General features: G+C 35.8%; 1 protein-coding gene across 1 annotated transcript in view; it reads left to right on the plus strand.

The window, feature by feature from the left end:
• The window catches only part of LOC148611723 (uncharacterized), a 64,429-nt gene that overhangs the window by 24,189 nt on the left and 21,982 nt on the right, over positions 1-18,258 (plus strand). Inside the window, exons 2-7 of the mRNA XM_088592552.1 lie at positions 190-296; positions 1,930-15,501; positions 15,978-16,048; positions 16,354-16,401; positions 16,774-16,931; positions 17,255-17,390. Of these exons, the coding sequence (XP_088448678.1) occupies positions 2,128-15,501; positions 15,978-16,048; positions 16,354-16,401; positions 16,774-16,931; positions 17,255-17,390 (13,787 nt within the window). The 5' untranslated portion in view covers positions 190-296; positions 1,930-2,127. The remainder of the gene's footprint in view (positions 1-189; positions 297-1,929; positions 15,502-15,977; positions 16,049-16,353; positions 16,402-16,773; positions 16,932-17,254; positions 17,391-18,258) is intronic.

Genomic DNA, 18,258 nt, shown 5'->3' on the forward strand with positions numbered 1-18,258 from the left:
CTCCCAGTTTTTAATGGAGTTCGAGATGCTCATTTATGTTTGTTACATTATATGTATTACTTTAGTTACTTTATGTTCTTGTTGTGTTTGTATGTTTTTCATGTCTGGTGTTTGTCCCTTGATTACATTCTTTTGATTTCCACTAGAATCTTGATTCCTTTGATTACTCTTTATATATACATTTTGTAGGTTGGATATACTACTAATGAATATTTCCAGTACTGATTGATGAAAGAACATGCAATATCCATATTCTGTCTTTATACTTGTTTGCATTTCGCAAAAAATTATGACTGGTAAGTATGTGCTTGCTTAGTACAAGTTTTTCCCTTTGCTTTAGACAAGACTGTACTATAAAGAAAAATACCTGGTCTAGATTTTGAAAAAAAATTATCATGCCCCACTTGATTCAAATCAATAATATATTTTATTTAAAAATAATTTTAAGGCTGACATGAAATGTTTTCGTCCATCGACCACACAACTGTCAAGTCTAGGCTAAATATGCCCTCCTACGTAATTTTGAAACATATTGAAACATATTGTTTTCCCTTCTGTTTCGTCTAACGCCCGCCTTGTCCGAGCAACTCTTATGAAAAGGCTGCATTGGATAGAACCAAACTAGGCACAAACACAGTGCACCATGTGCATATGTGTGACATTACATTAAGAATTCCATCCTGGCTCTCATTTCGAAATGGTCGTTGTACATTATTTTTTATTTGTCACAAAATTGGAAAAAAATCGAAGAAAATTACTATTTGGTTTGACTGTTTTTTTTTAAATCCTGTATATACCATTTTAGTATCCAATATCAAGATTTAATCGTCAGTTTCATGGATACTATACTCGCACCTTCAGAGTTTTGCCTTAATGTGCATATATTGGATGTTTGCTGCGATACGTTTTGTTTTAATTGTTTGGAGGAATTTTCCCAGTTTCAATTTAAAGATGGGCAATGCTGCATTATAAGCATTATCAGCTAAAACTGAAACACATGTTTTAGAAGGGAAGGAACAAACTTGGGAAAAGCGATTTGTGATATGTAAAACTGGGATCAACTGATCAGTTATAATTGTCCTTTCTATCACCATGTTAAAAGATCGAAGCATGAAACTATAATGATGCCATTAAAATTCAAAAGAAAGTTGTTCACCCATGATTGTAGATTGTTGATTTTAACAAAAGAATGTATAAAGGTAACAAATTTGGACCTACATACAACTTTAGAGCTGATTGAATACTTTTGTACGTTCTACAAAACAGTGTCCGTACTTTGTGTCGGGAATATTTGGTTACAGTTATGAGGACTATATAAAGAGGTTTAAGATGCATTGAAGCAGTTAATCATTTAAATACTATGAAATTATCATTGTTCGTAGGGTACCAATTTTTGGTTTTCTTTGCTGGGTAAACCACGAAATAGTGTTCCCAACAAAAAAGAAATTTTCTATTCGTTTGTATGGTAAAGATGTCAAATCCACGACATCAAGAATCTACGAACTACGAAGTTTTCCCAAAACCACAAAATTTGATACCCACGAATAAAAGTACTTTCACAGTAGCATATTTTTTGCTTAATTATTTATAAGTTATATTTGAGTGATATCAAACGTTTTGATACACCATACAATAAGATTCCATAGACAAATGGAATGGATTATCAAAATCGATGTTGAATCCATAAAAAGTGTAAACGCCTATTTATAGAATGAATCACGACTTTTCTGTGATTGATTGATATGTAAAATTTGATGCATTGACTCACAATAACAAATAAAAGTCATAGGAACATGTATGTCAGATTTCTCGGTGAATGGTCCAAATATACACAGCAATAAGTAATTAAACGCTAGTCTGTAACTATGTTATGCCAATCCAAAACTATATGAAATGTTTTTATCTTTCTTTTGCCAACAACAAATGTAGAATCCAGAATATCAAGTACCACAGAAGCAATTACAATATCGAGTACCACAGAAACACCGACAATATCAGGTACCACTGACGAAACAACAATGCGGACTACCACTGCAGAATCTACATCATCAACTAAAACAGAAAAAAACTACAATATCGACTACCACACAAACACCAACAATATCAGGTACAGTTGTCGAAAAAACAATGCGAACTACCACTGCAGAACCTACATCTTCAAGTACAAATGAAACAACTACAATATCGAGTACCGCAGAAGCACAATCAATATCAGGTACAACTGATGAAATAACAACGCCAACTACAACTACAGAGCCTACCCCTTCAAGTAAAACAAAAATAACTACAATATCGACTACAGGAGAAACATCAACACTATTAGGCACAACGGAGGAATCAACATCACCATTTACAACTGCAGTATCCACAACATCAAGACCAGCAGAAACGACTACTATATCGAGTACCATAGAACCACATACAGCAACAGAAACAAATGACAAAATTACAACGCTTACTATAATTGTAGAATCCAGAGCGTCAGGTAACACTGAAGCAACTACTATTGCGAGTACCACAGAAACACAAAAAAATTCAGAAAATACTGACAAAACCACAACGCCAACGACAACTGCAGAACCTACAACATCATTTACTACAAAATCACCCATATTATCGAGTACAACAGAAACACTTACATTATCAGATACAACTGATGAAACAACAACGGTATCTTCAACTTTTGAACACTCAAAATCAAGTTCCTCGGGAACAAATACAATATCGAGTACCACAAAATCACCTTCAATATCAGGTGCAACTGAAGAATCAACAACGACAACTGCAACTGCAGAGCCTACTACATCATTTATTACAGAATCATCTATATCATCGAGTACCAATGGAACACCAACTTTATCAGATACAATTGACGAAACTACAACACCATCTACAACTGTTAAGCCCTCAACATCAAGTTCCACTGAAACAAATACAATATCGAGTACCACTGAAGCACCAAAAATAACACGTACAACTGACGAAACAACCACGTCATCTACAACTATAGAACTTACATTATCAAATACCACAGAATCAAATATATTATCGAGTACCACAAAAACACTAATAATAGCAAGTACAACTGACGGAACAACAACGCCTACAACAAGTGAAAAACCTATATCATCAAGTACAATAGAATCAACCACACTATCGAGTACTACGGGAACAGCAACAATATTAGGTACAACAGACAAAACAGCGCCAACTGTAAAATTCACAACAACAAGAACAATAGAAACAACTAAAATATCAAGTACCACAGAAACACCAACAATATCAAGTACCACAGAAACACCAACAATATCAAGTACCACAGAAACACCAACAATATCAAGTACCACAGAAACACCAACAATATCAAGTACCACAGAAACACCAACAATATCAAGTACCACAGAAACACCAACAATATCAAGTACCACAGAAACACCAACAAAATCAGGTAAAACTGACGAAACTTCAACGCCATCTTCAACTGTAGAACCTGTGATATCAAGTTTCTCTAAAACCATTTCAATATTGACTACCAAAGAAACACCATCAAAAGCAGCTTCAACTGACGAAACAACCACGCCAACTACTACAGCAGAACATACATCTTCAAATACAACAAAAACATGTTTAATGTCAAGTACCACAGAATTACCAACAATATCAGGAACTTCTAAAGAAAAAGCAACGCCAACTACGACGGCAGAAACTACATTATCATTTACCGTAGAATTAAATTCATTTTCGAGTATATCAGAAATTCCAACAGTATCAGGTTCTACTGACGAAACGTCAACACCAATTACAACGGTTGAATTCTCAACAGCGAGTTCCTCTCAAACAACTACAATATCAAGTACCAGAGAAACACCAACAATACCAAGTACCACAGAAACACCAACAATATCAGGTACAACTGACGAAACTTCAACTCCATCTTCAACTGTAGAAACTGTGATATCAAGTTTCTCTAAAACCATTTCAGTTTTGAGTACCAAAGAAACACGAACAGAAGCAGCTTCAAATGACGTAGCACCCACGCCAACTACAACAGTAGAAAATACATCTTCAAATCCAACAGAAACATTTTTAATGTCAAGTACCACTGAATCACCTACAATATCAGGAACTTCTAAAGAAAAAGCAACTCCAACTACAACCGTGGAACCCCCATCATCATATAATACTGAATCAACTTCATTATCAAATACCACCGAATCATCTACAATATCAGGAACTTCTAAAGAAAAAGCAACGCGAACTACAACTGTGGAACCCCCATCATCATATACCACAGAATCAACTTTATTATCGAGTACATCAGAAACTCCAACGGTATCAGGTTCTACTGACGAAACTTCAACACCAATTACAACGGTTGAATTCTCAACAACGAGTTCCTCTCAAACAACTACATTATCAAGTATCACGGAAACTACAATATCGAGCACTTCAGACACACCAACAGTATCAGTTACAACTGACGAAACAACAACGCCAACTACAACTGCTTCACCAAGTCCCACAGAATCAACAAAAATATCAGATTCAACCGACGAAGCGAAACTCATAACAACAACTGCAGAACCTGCAATATCAAGTTTCTCTAAAACCATTTCAATTTTGAGTACCAAAGAAACACCAACAATAGCAGATTCAACTGACGAAACAACCACGCCAACTACAACAGCAGAGCATACATCTTCAAGTTCAACAGAAACATTTGTAATGTCGAGTACCACAGAATCACCTGCAACATCCGGAACTTCTAAAGAAAAAGCAATGCAAACTACAACTGTGGAACCTACATCATCATATAAAACTGAATCAACTTCATTATCGAGTACCACAGAAACACCAACAATATCAGATTCACCTTACGAAATTACAACACCATCTACAAGTGTAGAATCTGCAACATCAAGTTTCTCTCAAACCACTTCAATTTCGAGTACCAAAGAAACACCAACAATGGCAGCTACAACTGACGAAACAACCACACCAACTATAACTGCCGACCATACATCTTCAAGTACAACAGAAACAACAACAAAATCTATTTCCTCGGAAACACCTGTATCAAAAGAAACTACTGAAGAAACAACCACGCGAACATCTGTAGAACCTACACTATCAAAAACATCTGATTCAAGTTCATTATCGAGTACCACAGAATCTTCAACAAAAGCATATACAGCTGACAAAACAACAACGTCAACTACAACTGCAGAATCCATAACATCAAGTTCCGCAGGAATAACTACCATATGGAGTTCAACAGATTCACCTACAATATCAGGTTCAACTGACGAAACAGCAACGCAATCAACATCAATACAACCCATATCACCAAGTACCTCTCAAACAATTACAATATTGAGTACTGAAGAAACACCTACATTATCAGGAACTTCTACGGAAAAAGCAACTCCTACTACAAATGCAAAACATACATCATCATATACCACAGAATTAACTTTTTTTTCGAGTACATCAGAAACTCCAACAGCATCAGGTTCTACTGACGAAACTTCAACACCAATTACAACGGTTGAATTTTCAACAACGAGTTCCTCTCAAACAACTACAATATCAAGTACCACAGAAACACCAAACATGTCAGGTACAACTGACGAAATTTCAACGCCATCTACAACTGCAGAACCCGCATTATCCAGTTTCTCTAAAACCATGTCAATTTTGAGTACCAAAGAAACACCAACAAAAGCAGCTTCAACTGATGAAACAACCACGCCAACTACAACAGCAGAACATACATCTTCGAATACAACAGAAATATCTGTAATGTCGAGTACCACAGAAACATCTGTTATGTCGAGTACCGCAGAATCATCTACAATATCAGGAACTTCTAAAGAAAAAACAACGCAAATTACAACTGCAGAACCTTCATCATCATATACCACAAAATTAACTTTATTATCGAGTACATCTGAAAAACCAACAATATCAGGTACTACTGAAGAAACTATATCACCATCTACAACCGTTGATTCTCCAACAACAAGTTCCTTGAAAAGAACTACAATATCGATTATCACAGAGACACCTGATATAACAGGAACTACTGAAGAAACAGCCATGCCAACAACATCTGTAGAACCTAAATCATCAAATACCATAGCTTCAGAACCTACATCTTCAAGTCCAGAACAAATTACTGCAATATCGAATACCACAAAAACATCTACAATATCTGGCTCCACTGACGAAACAACAACGCAATCAACATCCCTACAACCCATTTCATCAACTAGCACCTCTCAAACAACTACAATATCGAGCACCTCAGAAACATCAACAAAAGCAGGAACAACTATCATCTCGTCAACCCCATCGACAAATGAAGAATCCATGACATCAAGTACAATAGAAACAATTACCACATCGATATCCACAAAAACACCTTCAATACCACAAACAACTGACAAAACAACGACGCCAACAACACAGGTAGAACCTAGACCATCAAGTACCACCAAAACAACTACAATATCGAGCACTTCAGACACACCAACAGTATCAGTTACAACTGACGAAACAACAACGCCAACTACAACTGCCTCACCAAGTCCCACAGAATCAACAAAAATATCAGATTCAACCGACGAAGCGAAACTCATAACAACAACTGCAGAACCTGCAATATCAAGTTTCTCTAAAACCATTTCAATTTTGAGTACCAAAGAAACACCAACAATAGCAGATTCAACTGACGAAACAACCACGCCAACTACAACAGCAGAGCATACATCTTCAAGTTCAACAGAAACATTTGTAATGTCGAGTACCACAGAATCACCTGCAACATCCGGAACTTCTAAAGAAAAAGCAATGCAAACTACAACTGTGGAACCTACATCATCATATAAAACTGAATCAACTTCATTATCGAGTACCACAGAAACACCAACAATATCAGATTCACCTCACGAAATTACAACACCATCTACAAGTGTAGAATCTGCAACATCAAGTTTCTCTCAAACCACTTCAATTTCGAGTACCAAAGAAACACCAACAATGGCAGCTACAACTGACGAAACAACCACACCAACTATAACTACCGACCATACATCTTCAAGTACAACAGAAACAACAACAAAATCTATTTCCTCGGAAACACCTGTATCAAAAGAAACTACTGAAGAAACAACCACGCGAACATCTGTAGAACCTACACTATCAAAAACATCAGATTCAAGTTCATTATCGAGTACCACAGAATCTTCAACAAAAGCATATACAGCTGACAAAACAACAACGTCAACTACAACTGCAGAATCCATAACATCAAGTTCCGCAGGAATAACTACCATATGGAGTTCAACAGATTCACCTACAATATCAGGTTCAACTGACGAAACAACAACGCAATCAACATCAATACAACCCACATCACCAAGTACCTCTCAAACAATTACAATATTGAGTACTGAAGAAACACCTACATTATCAGGAACTTCTATGGAAAAAGCAACTCCTACTACAAATGCAAAACATACATCATCATATACCACAGAATTAACTTTTTTTTCGAGTACATCAGAAACTCCAACAGCATCAGGTTCTACTGACGAAACTTCAACACCAATTACAACGGTTGAATTTTCAACAACGAGTTCCTCTCAAACAACTACAATATCAAGTACCTCAGAAACACCAAACATATCAGGTACAACTGACGAAATTTCAACGCCATCTACCACTGCAGAACCCGCATTATCCAGTTTCTCTAAAACCATGTCAATTTTGAGTACCAAAGAAACACCAACAAAAGCAGCTTCAACTGATGAAACAACCACGCCAACTACAACAGCAGAACATACATCTTCGAATACAACAGAAATATCTGTAATGTCGAGTACCACAGAAACATCTGTTATGTCGAGTACCGCAGAATCATCTACAATATCAGGAACGTCTAAAGAAAAAACAACGCAAATTACAACTGCAGAACCTTCATCATCATATACCACAAAATCAACTTTATTATCGAGTACATCTGAAAAACCAATAATATCAGGTACTACTGAAGAAACTTTATCACCATCTACAACCGTTGATTCTCCAACAACAAGTTCCTTGAAAAGAACTACAATATCGATTATCTCAGAGACACCTAAAATAACAGGAACTACTGAAGAAACAGCCATGCCAACAACATCTGTAGAACCTAAATCATCAAATACCATAGCTTCAGAACCTACATCTTCAAGTTCAGAACAAATTACTGCAATATCGAATACCACAGAAACATCTACAATATCTGGCTCCACTGACGAAACAGCAACGCAATCAACATCCCTACAACCCATTTCATCAACTAGTACCTCTCAAACAACTACAATATCGAGCACCTCAGAAACATCAACAAAAGCAGGAACAACTATCATCTCGTCAACCCCATCGACAAATGAAGAATCCATGACATCAAGTACAATAGAAACAAATACCACATCGATATCTTCAAAAACACCTTCAATACCACAAACAACTGACAAAACAACGACGCCAACAACACAGGTAGAACCTAGACCATCAAGTACCACCAAAACAACTACAATATCGAGCACTTCAGACACACCAACAGTATCAGTTACAACTGACGAAACAACAACGCCAACTACAACTGCCTCACCAAGTCCCACAGAATCAACAAAAATATCAGATTCAACCGACGAAGCGAAACTCATAACAACAACTGCAGAACCTGCAATATCAAGTTTCTCTAAAACCATTTCAATTTTGAGTACCAAAGAAACACCAACAATAGCAGATTCAACTGACGAAACAACCACGCCAACTACAACAGCAGAGCATACATCTTCAAGTTCAACAGAAACATTTGTAATGTCGAGTACCACAGAATCACCTGCAACATCCGGAACTTCTAAAGAAAAAGCAATGCAAACTACAACTGTGGAACCTACATCATCATATAAAACTGAATCAACTTCATTATCGAGTACCACAGAAACACCAACAATATCAGATTCACCTCACGAAATTACAACACCATCTACAAGTGTAGAATCTGCAACATCAAGTTTCTCTCAAACCACTTCAATTTCGAGTACCAAAGAAACACCAACAATGGCAGCTACAACTGACGAAACAACCACACCAACTATAACTACCGACCATACATCTTCAAGTACAACAGAAACAACAACAAAATATATTTCCTCGGAAACACCTGTATCAAAAGAAACTACTGAAGAAACAACCACGCGAACATCTGTAGAACCTACACTATCAAAAACATCAGATTCAAGTTCATTATCGAGTACCACAGAATCTTCAACAAAAGCATATACAGCTGACAAAACAACAACGTCAACTACAACTGCAGAATCCATAACATCAAGTTCCGCAGGAATAACTACCATATGGAGTTCAACAGATTCACCTACAATATCAGGTTCAACTGACGAAACAACAATGCAATCAACATCAATACAACCCACATCACCAAGTACCTCTCAAACAATTACAATATTGAGTACTGAAGAAACACCTACATTATCAGGAACTTCTATGGAAAAAGCAACTCCTACTACAAATGCAAAACATACATCATCATATACCACAGAATTAACTTTTTTTTCGAGTACATCAGAAACTCCAACAGCATCAGGTTCTACTGACGAAACTTCAACACCAATTACAACGGTTGAATTTTCAACAACGAGTTCCTCTCAAACAACTACAATATCAAGTACCACAGAAACACCAAACATATCAGGTACAACTGACGAAATTTCAACGCCATCTACCACTGCAGAACCCGCATTATCCAGTTTCTCTAAAACCATGTCAATTTTGAGTACCAAAGAAACACCAACAAAAGCAGCTTCAACTGATGAAACAACCACGCCAACTACAACAGCAGAACATACATCTTCGAATACAACAGAAATATCTGTAATGTCGAGTACCACAGAAACATCTGTTATGTCGAGTACCGCAGAATCATCTACAATATCAGGAACGTCTAAAGAAAAAACAACGCAAATTACAACTGCAGAACCTTCATCATCATATACCACAAAATCAACTTTATTATCGAGTACATCTGAAAAACCAACAATATCAGGTACTACTGAAGAAACTATATCACCATCTACAACCGTTGATTCTCCAACAACAAGTTCCTTGAAAAGAACTACAATATCGATTATCACAGAGACACCTAAAATAACAGGAACTACTGAAGAAACAGCCATGCCAACAACATCTGTAGAACCTAAATCATCAAATACCATAGCTTCAGAACCTACATCTTCAAGTTCAGAACAAATTACTGCAATATCGAATACCACAGAAACATCTACAATATCTGGCTCCACTGACGAAACAACAACGCAATCAACATCCCTACAACCCATTTCATCAACTAGCACCTCTCAAACAACTACAATATCGAGCACCTCAGAAACATCAACAAAAGCAGGAACAACTATCATCTCGTCAACCCCATCGACAAATGAAGAATCCATGACATCAAGTACAATAGAAACAAATACCACATCGATATCTTCAAAAACACCTTCAATACCACAAACAACTGACAAAACAACGACGCCAACAACACAGGTAGAACCTAGACCATCAAGTACCACCAAAACAACTACAATATCGAGCACTTCAGACACACCAACAGTATCAGTTACAACTGACGAAACAACAACGCCAACTACAACTGCCTCACCAAGTCCCACAGAATCAACAAAAATATCAGATTCAACCGACGAAGCGAAACTCATAACAACAACTGCAGAACCTGCAATATCAAGTTTCTCTAAAACCATTTCAATTTTGAGTACCAAAGAAACACCAACAATAGCAGATTCAACTGACGAAACAACCACGCCAACTACAACAGCAGAGCATACATCTTCAAGTTCAACAGAAACATTTGTAATGTCGAGTACCACAGAATCACCTGCAACATCCGGAACTTCTAAAGAAAAAGCAATGCAAACTACAACTGTGGAACCTACATCATCATATAAAACTGAATCAACTTCATTATCGAGTACCACAGAAACACCAACAATATCAGATTCACCTCACGAAATTACAACACCATCTACAAGTGTAGAATCTGCAACATCAAGTTTCTCTCAAACCACTTCAATTTCGAGTACCAAAGAAACACCAACAATGGCAGCTACAACTGACGAAACAACCACACCAACTATAACTACCGCCCATACATCTTCAAGTACAACAGAAACAACAACAAAATCTATTTCCTCGGAAACACCTGTATCAAAAGAAACTACTAAAGAAACAACCACGCGAACATCTGTAGAACCTACACTATCAAAAACATCAGATTCAAGTTCATTATCGAGTACCACAGAATCTTCAACAAAAGCATATACAGCTGACAAAACAACAACGTCAACTACAACTGCAGAATCCATAACATCAAGTTCCGCAGGAATAACTACCATATGGAGTTCAACAGATTCACCTACAATATCAGGTTCAACTGACGAAACAACAACGCAATCAACATCAATACAACCCACATCACCAAGTACCTCTCAAACAATTACAATATTGAGTACTGAAGAAACACCTACATTATCAGGAACTTCTATGGAAAAAGCAACTCCTACTACAAATGCAAAACATACATCATCATATACCACAGAATTAACTTTTTTTTCGAGTACATCAGAAACTCCAACAGCATCAGGTTCTACTGACGAAACTTCAACACCAATTACAACGGTTGAATTTTCAACAACGAGTTCCTCTCAAACAACTACAATATCAAGTACCACAGAAACACCAAACATATCAGGTACAACTGACAAAAATTCAACGCCATCTACAACTGCAGAACGCGCATTATCCAGTTTCTCTAAAATCATGTCAATTTTGAGTACCAAAGAAACACCAACAAAAGCAGCTTCAACTGATGAAACAACCACGCCAACTACAACAGCAGAACATACATCTTCGAATACAACAGAAATATCTGTAATGTCGAGTACCACAGAAACATCTGTTATGTCGAGTACCGCAGAATCATCTACAATATCAGGAACTTTTAAAGAAAAAACAACGCAAATTACAACTGCAGAACCTTCATCATCATATACCACAAAATTAACTTTATTATCGAGTACATCTGAAAAACCAACAATATCAGGTACTACTGAAGAAACTATATCACCATCTACAACCGTTGATTCTCCAACAACAAGTTCCTTGAAAAGAACTACAATATCGATTATCACAGAGACACCTAAAATAACAGGAACTACTGAAGAAACAGCCATGCCAACAACATCTGTAGAACCTAAATCATCAAATACCATAGCTTCAGAACCTACATCTTCAAGTTCAGAACAAATTACTGCAATATCGAATACCACAGAAACATCTACAATATCTGGCTCAACTGACGAAACAACAACGCAATCAACATCCCTACAACCCATTCCATCAACTAGCACCTCTCAAACAACTACAATATCGAGCACCTCAGAAACATCAACAAAAGCAGGAACAACTATCATCTCGTCAACCCCATCGACAAATGAAGAATCCATGACATCAAGTACAATAGAAACAATTACCACATCGATATCCACAAAAACACCTTCAATACCACAAACAACTGACAAAACAACGACGCCAACAACACAGGTAGAACCTAGATCATCAAGTACCACCAAAACAACTACAATATCGAGCACTTCAGACACACCAACAGTATCAGTTACAACTGACGAAACAACAACGCCAACTACAACAGCCTCACCAAGTCCCACAGAATCAACAAAAATATCAGATTCAACCGACGAAGCGAAACTCATAACAACAACTGCAGAACCTGCAATATCAAGTTTCTCTAAAACCATTTCAATTTTGAGTACCAAAGAAACACCAACAATAGCAGATTCAACTGACGAAACAACCACGCCAACTACAACAGCAGAGCATCCATCTTCAAGTTCAACAGAAACATTTGTAATGTCGAGTACCACAGAATCACCTGCAACATCCGGAACTTCTAAAGAAAAAGCAATGCAAACTACAACTGTGGAACCTACTTCATCATATAAAACTGAATCAACTTTATTATCGAGTACCACAGAAACACCAACAATATCAGATTCACCTTACGAAATTACAACACCATCTACAAGTGTAGAATCTGCAACATCAAGTTTCTCTCAAACCACTTCAATTTCGAGTACCAAAGAAACACCAACAATGGCAGCTACAACTGACGAAACAACCACACCAACTATAACTGCCGACCATACATCTTCAAGTACAACAGAAACAACAACAAAATCTATTTCCTCGGAAACACCTGTATCAAAAGAAACTACTGAAGAAACAACCACGCGAACATCTGTAGAACCTATACTACCAAAAACATCAGATTCAAGTTCATTATCGAGTACCACAGAATCTTCAACCATATCATATACAGCTGACAAAACATCAACGTCACATACAACTGCAGAATCCACAACATCAAGTTCCGCAGGAATAACTACCATATGGAGTTCAACAGATTCACCTACAATATCAGGTTCAACTGACGAAACAACAACGCAATCAACATCAATACAACCCACATCACCAAGTACCTCTCAAACAATTACAATATTGAGTACTGAAGAAACACCTACATTATCAGGAACTTCTACGGAAAAAGCAACTCCTACTACAAATGCAAAACATACATCATCATATACCACAGAATTAACTTTTTTTTCGAGTACATCAGAAACTCTAACAGCATCAGGTTGTACTGACGAAACTTCAACACCAATTACAACGGTTGAATTTTCAACAACGAGTTCCTCTCAAACAACTACAATATCAAATACCACAGAAACACCAACAATATCAGGTACAACTGACAAAATTTCAACGCCATCTTCAACTGCAGAACCTGAAATATCCAGTTTCTCTAAAACCATTTCAATTTTGAGTTCCAAAGAAACACCAACAAAAGTAGCTTCAACTGACGAAACAACCACGCCATCTACAACCGCAGAAAATACATCTTCAAATACAAGAGAAATATCTGTAATGTCGAGTACCACAGATTCATCTACAATATCAGGCACTTCTAAAGAAAAAACAACGCCAACTACAACTGCAGAACCTTCATCATCATATACCACAAAATCAACTTTATTATCGAGTACATCAGAAAAACAAACAACATCAGGTACTACTGAAGAAACTACAACACCTTCTACAACCGTTGAATCTCCAACAACAAATTCCCTAAAAACAACTACAAGATCGATTACTACAGAGACACTTAAAATAACAGGAACTACTGAAGAAACAGCCATGCCAACAACATCTGTAGAACCTGTATCATCAAATACCATAGCTTCAGAACCTACATCTTCAAGTCCAGAACAAATAACTGCAATATCGAATACCACAGAAACATCTACAATATCTGGCTCAACTGACGAAACAACAACGCAATCAACATCCGTACAACCCATTTCGTCATCAAGTACCTCTCAAACAACTACAATATCGAGCACCTCAGAAACATCAACAAAAGCAGTAACAACTATTGACTCATCAACCCCTTCGACAAATGAAGAATCCATAATATCAAGTACAATAGAAACAATTACCACATCGATATCCACAGAAACACCTTCAATACCACGAACTGACGAAACAACGACCCCAAACACACATGAAGAACCCGGAACATCAAGTACCACCAAAACAACTATAATATCGAGTACTACAGACACACCAACAGTATCAGTTACAAATGACGAAACAACAACGCCAACTACAACTGCCTCACCAAGTTCCACAAAATCAACAAACATATCAGATTCAACGGACGAAACGAAACTCATAACAACAACTGCAGAACATGTAGGATCTGCAACATCAAATTTCTCTCAAACCACTTCAATTTCGAGTACCAAAGAAACACCAACAATGGCAGCTACAACTGACGAAACAACCACGCCAACTATAACTGCCGAACATACATTTTCAAGTACAACAGAAACAACAATAAAATCCATTTCTACGGAAACACCTATATCAACAGAAACTACTGAAGGAACAACCACGCGAACATCTGTAGAACCTACATTATTAAAATCCTCAGATTCAACTTTAGTATCGAGTACCACAGAAACACACACGATATCAGAAACACCTAAAAAAACAATAACACCATCTACAACTGCAGATCCATCAAGATCAAGTGCCACAGAAACAACTACAATACCAGTTACTTCTAACGAAACAACATCGACAACTTCAACTGTAGAACCTACATCATTAAGTACAACAAATACTACAATATCCAGTACATCACCATCACCATCTACTTCCACAATTTCGTATTCGGTTATTATGGTTATTCAATACAGTGTCGACTTTAGTTTAGAAAATACCGAAAGTCTTGAGTATCAACGACTTTTCAACTTCACAGAGTCCGCTGTAAGTATTGCTAAACATTGACAGAGAGAGGTTCTTAAGAATTGGTTGTCATTAACTCTTTTTTCCACGATAGAAACGTTTAAAAATGAACGAGGCAATAAAATATAATTCATTAGCAAACGTAAACCTGTGCTTAAAATACCAATACCTCTTATTCAAAGAATGAAAAAACTATTACCATGACATTAGTGGGACAACATAGGAAAACAAATTGTAAACACGGAGGAACTCAAAAGTACATTCAGAAAAGTAAGTTGCACGATCTCCACTTACCAGTCCTACTTAGCAATATAATTTTTTTTTTTTATTTTGTTTTCTGGATGTTTCTTTATAAAGGTTTTCCGTTACACTACGATAAGATCATGTCTTGTTAAAATTAATGGAGAATAATGTCAATCTGAAGTATTTTAAAAGATCATTGATTTATATAAGATAGTTCCATTTTAATTTGGAAAATCGCTACATTAACATTTTAGCTGAGGATGTTTTACCAAAATTCTGAGGAACTTAAACAAGCATTTAAAAGTTTAACTCTACAAAGATTAAGGTATGTTATTCTATGTTTTGCATCACTACGTCTAGCGTTGAACTTAAATCCATTTACATGAATTTTACCCATAAAACTGTCAAGTATAGCAATATTCAATATTTTATTGATGTTAAATTTCATGTCTCCCTTATTTCGTTTTTTTTTCTTCGTCTTTTTTCGTGGTTTCGTTTTTTTTTTTTTTCGTTTGTCTTTTTGTTTTGGTTTATCTTTTTTAAATTTTAGCCGTTTACACTAGCGTTGATTTTTGTATTATATTTGTAGAAATTATATTTGTAATTGTCCCTGTGTTTTCTGTTATTTAGAAACTTCAAGTCAGATAATACACGGAAGAAAAGGGAGGCATCTTCAAGGTATTCAAAGATTTATATTCAACTAAATATCACAAATGTATCATTTTATAGAGACTGCAAATTGAAGCATATACACACAGACTCCTTTGAGAATGGGATTTACATGCATGTTTTACGTAATTGATAGTACTTCGATATTATACTAAAAATATAAGCTCGGTATTAATTTTTTTATAATAAACGAATGTACATTTGTACATTTCCGTTAAACTGTGTGTGTGCATATAAATATGAATTTTGCATGGAAAAAAGTTGATATATATTTTTTTATAAACATTTCAATTGAGTAACTGTAATATTTTGTTCTATTTTTATTGTCAGCTCATTTTTGTAACTTTTCTTTTAATGATATGTCATTCATCAAATTAATAGCTTTTCAGCACAACACAAAGTTGAACTTTATGATATTATGAAGAATAATGCTAATGTACGTGAACTTTTCGAAAACGCATTGACAAATGGCAACATCAGTATAAATGGAACGACTGTGACTGCGGAGATACATAGTTTTGAAGAAATCACGTCAAAGGGTATGCTTAATTATATGAGATGTGCTTATATAATATTATCGTACTAGATACTTTGGATTAATTTACATACTCATAGCCTTAAAAATTACAGACCTTATATATTTTTTTTCTTTCTTTCTTTCTTTTTTGTGTTAATTATAATAGTTATTTCTAGATGAATAAAAACATATCGGTTCGGTAAGGTGTTTTTTTTTTCTTCTTTTGTACTTGCTTTAGTCTGGGTGAAATATATCTGTTAAATTGGCAAACAATTATTACAACTAATCAATGTAATAGAAAATTTGAAAAGAGACATAGTTCTAATGTTAGTTTTTGAATTTTAGATACTTCAAACCTTGGATTGTATGTTGGCGTACCATTGTTAGTTTTGGTATCAATTTCAATTGGATTGATTATATTCGTGAAAATACGAAAAAAGAAACACGAACTGGTTCAACGTGACAACATCAGTTTTCAGAGGTATTGAGCTCCCTTAAAATATTTGTTTGGCAAGGCATGCTTGAAAATTTATATTACTCTTTTTCTAATCTACATGCGTCCCTTTTAAATTGCTTTACCGCTGTTTTGGAACCGCAATCACAAGCATAGATTTATTCCATTAGCTTTTGTATTTATCCGTTGAATTACAACGGAGAAAACATAATTAAAAGAAAAGATAGATTTCAAAAGTATACCTTGTTCACTCTCCAAGTTCATTCATTTTTACTGTTTGCTGGAATATTATGTCACCACAAATTCGTGGTGTAACACCTATTTATTCATTTATTGTGTCATTAGTTTTACTTACATTTCGAAATTGATCATTATCAGCGGTAAAATGTATTACAGTACCTGTATCGGATAAACTTCCCATTTTATAGAATATGGAGCAATGGAGGATGGGGAATGGGGAAATGGGGCATCGGGAATGGGCCAATGGAGAATAGGGTGTAGGGAATTTGTCATTAGTTTTACTTACGTTTTGAAATTGATCATTATCAGCGATAAATTGTATTACAGTACCTGTATGGAATAAACTTCCCATTTTATGGGGTATTGGGCAATGGGGCATGGGGAATGGGAAATGGGGGATGGTGAATATGAATCGGGCAATGTAGAATGGGCAAGGGAATAATTTTGATTAGTCAATCGAAAAAAATTCTTTTGCCTTGTTCTGCAGGTAATGTACCTATCATATTTCTATGACACCCATTGAAAAAGTTGAAAAAAATCTTTTTTAAAATTTTTTTTATTGATTACAGGTATCAATAAATTCATTATTCATTGACATTTTAAAAATATTTTGTACAGTTGTGCAATATTTGATTTTTTGTCATTATAGATTAAA

The sequence above is a fragment of the Perna viridis genome, chromosome 7 (genome assembly GCF_037379345.1).
Source record: "Perna viridis isolate PV_CMFRI_1.1 ecotype Kerala chromosome 7, ASM3737934v1, whole genome shotgun sequence".
In the NCBI taxonomy this organism is placed as follows: domain Eukaryota; kingdom Metazoa; phylum Mollusca; class Bivalvia; order Mytilida; family Mytilidae; genus Perna; species Perna viridis.